At 37.8% G+C, this 2,500-nt stretch overlaps 2 protein-coding genes across 2 annotated transcripts in view; both read left to right on the forward strand.

Moving 5' to 3' along the window:
- LOC138047257 (ribonuclease 3-like) overlaps positions 1-2,134 on the forward strand; it is a 10,917-nt gene extending 8,783 nt beyond the window's left edge. The window contains exons 8-10 of the mRNA XM_068894019.1: positions 1,065-1,147; positions 1,597-1,631; positions 1,900-2,134. Coding sequence (XP_068750120.1) covers positions 1,065-1,147; positions 1,597-1,631; positions 1,900-1,992 — 211 coding nt within the window. The 3' untranslated portion in view covers positions 1,993-2,134. The remainder of the gene's footprint in view (positions 1-1,064; positions 1,148-1,596; positions 1,632-1,899) is intronic.
- Positions 2,135-2,266: 132 nt separating this feature from the next.
- LOC138047258 (structural maintenance of chromosomes protein 4-like) overlaps positions 2,267-2,500 on the forward strand; it is a 14,125-nt gene continuing 13,891 nt past the window's right edge. The window contains exon 1 of the mRNA XM_068894020.1: positions 2,267-2,500. This exon is cut by the window's right edge and continues 1,362 nt beyond it. The gene's annotated coding sequence lies outside the window, so the exon portion shown is untranslated.

Here is a 2,500-nt window from a genome sequence, read left to right on the forward strand (position 1 = left end):
ACTTTGTAATTCCAAATTAAGTTCTTTTTATACGAAAATTACCGTTTTCACACTAGAGACGAAAATGATTCGTCATCGACGGAAAACCCGGCTAAATGTGAAAGCGGGACGAGGCATAAAAAAAATCATTTTTTTTTTCCGGCTATTTAGCCGTCCAAGATGGCGGATTTTGGAGGACGCGATATCCGTCGTGACGGAAAACTCGTCTTTAATTCAAACTAGACGAACAAAATAGACCAAATTCTTGTGAAAAAATACTCGGTTACGACTGGAAAGTATAAGATTAAGCGGTATTATCTTTTACTGCATCTAGGATAAATTGAAAGGTATTCCTTGAAACACGCGGGCTTTTTCTTGAACTGTCCCTCTGTCCAATACTGGAAGCCTTATTCCCACCATAGAATTTGCTTTTCGCTCGCTGCAGAACACTGAATTGGAGCGGCGGATCTAAAACACAGGTCACATGTCACTGTGCTACTTACTTACTTATCCTCATCGGGCCCATGTCACTGTGCTACAGACAAATAAACAACACCAAAAGTCTCTCCTAGCCCTAATCACTCTACAAAAAGTTTTTTTCATTTCTAAGGGAAATGTTTGGCGTAGTTGTTCATCACTGGAGCAGATACCCCTAGTCGTGACCTGTGGAATGTGACCTGTGTTTTTAGACCCGCCTGAATTGGCCCCTGTGGGCCATGAAATCATTATTACATCTCTTACGACTTTTCGAAAAAAAAATTTTGACATAAATACTGGAAAGCCGCCATTTTTCATAACATCCGACGACTTGGAATAATCGCCAAATAAGAAACAATTTCAAAAGGACTGATAAATAGTATTTAATTGTAAGTAATCGTTGCAAAGTCCTAATAAATAAATAAATAAATAAATAAATAACGAGAAAGCCTGTTTCCGCCGGATTATAAGATTGTGGATAGCGGCGAAAATTGACGTGCAAATTCAAGATGTTTCGCTCTTAACTGCACATTTAGAACCGCACTGAATATCGCAACGATTTTTCTTGTTACCGCTACGTAATTCCTTGTTATTAATTTTTTCATCAGAGTTATTCAAGAAACTGGAATTACCTCTCCAGTCCCGGTGTATGTAGTCGGAGTATTCTCTGGAGATGATATGATTGCAGAAGGTACGATAGAAAACAAAGCACTTAATTTCCGTATTTGCTGTGGAACGAGCAAATCGAGACTCAAGAATACGAGACAGGAAGCCGATTTCAAAATGTTACGATGAAGAGGTCGCTTGTCTCTGTGTTTTGTGACTCTATTTTATTTAATTTTTTTCATTTCATCTATTTGTCGAATGGTCCCCTTCCCTCTTTCAGAACGTTTCAAGTAGGTATTAGTATATACTAAAACAGTGGGTAGCGTTGAAGGCACTCTCTGATTGGCTACTCAAACTCCCAATCAATATCCTTTGCTGTTCACCTGTTATCTCACTATTTTGGTATCATACTAAAACAACTATTCACCTCAATGTCGGTAACTTGTGGTGGATATTCGATATCCACCACGACTTGAATTCACCTCCACTTTGTTGAATAATCGGAGTTTTTTTCTGATTGTTTTTAACTTTTAGCTTCAAGCTATACGGTGATTAGAGCCAAAAACGAGGCAAGTTGTATATTTATTTCTTTCAATGTAGTCGAGTTGTTGTACCTTTGTGGTTTATATATTAAGAGCTCTTTCTTTTAATTGATTTTACACTCATTTTCGCTTTCATTTACAATGTATCAAGTTTGTGAAGTTCTTTAAATTCGTTCTCCTTGTTTGATGATTAGAGCGAGTCTCTGTACCCGTCTGTTTGACAAAGAGAACATTGGTGAAAGACGCAAGATTTTCATCGCAGTCACATAAAGTTTATATTTTTACGATATTCCAGGCTTTGAAAGCTGCCCTGATGAAGCACTGCCAAGAAGGGATGCTGTTGCCTTTTCCAAATGAACGCAATCAAGCCGACAGGGTTTCTCAGTGAATTGATTCTCCCTTTGGCGCTGGCTTCTGTGAAGTCTCTGAGCAATTTCGTAGCTCTGAAGAACTGAAATAGAAAAATAAAGTAATTACTTTGTCCAACCATAACACAAAGACTGAAATGCAATAAAAAATGCAACATAAAAGTAATCTATCTGTGAAGTTAACAAAGACAGCAACATGATATTCAGTCGGATGGCATCGTAACCAAAACTAAACAAAAAGGACGATTCCATCCTTGCAAAATTAATTGTTTAGATCATTTTTATCGTCACATGTTTCCTTTGTTATCATTGGTTAAAAGATAAAGAATTAGAGGGTTGCATTTGTGAGCTCACGGTTTCGTCAAAATCTCAGAATTGGTGATTTCATACGTTGATGTTCTGCAGAGTACCGCAAAATATGTGCTGAATTGCGTGCCACGAGTGCAGCACGGTTACTTTTCCTCTTTTAACCAATGATATTCAGTTTTTGAAGCGTTGTCGTTGCTGCCTTTTAACTCCCTAATGGGC

This window comes from Montipora capricornis, chromosome 4 (genome assembly GCF_036669925.1).
Source record: "Montipora capricornis isolate CH-2021 chromosome 4, ASM3666992v2, whole genome shotgun sequence".
In the NCBI taxonomy this organism is placed as follows: domain Eukaryota; kingdom Metazoa; phylum Cnidaria; class Anthozoa; order Scleractinia; family Acroporidae; genus Montipora; species Montipora capricornis.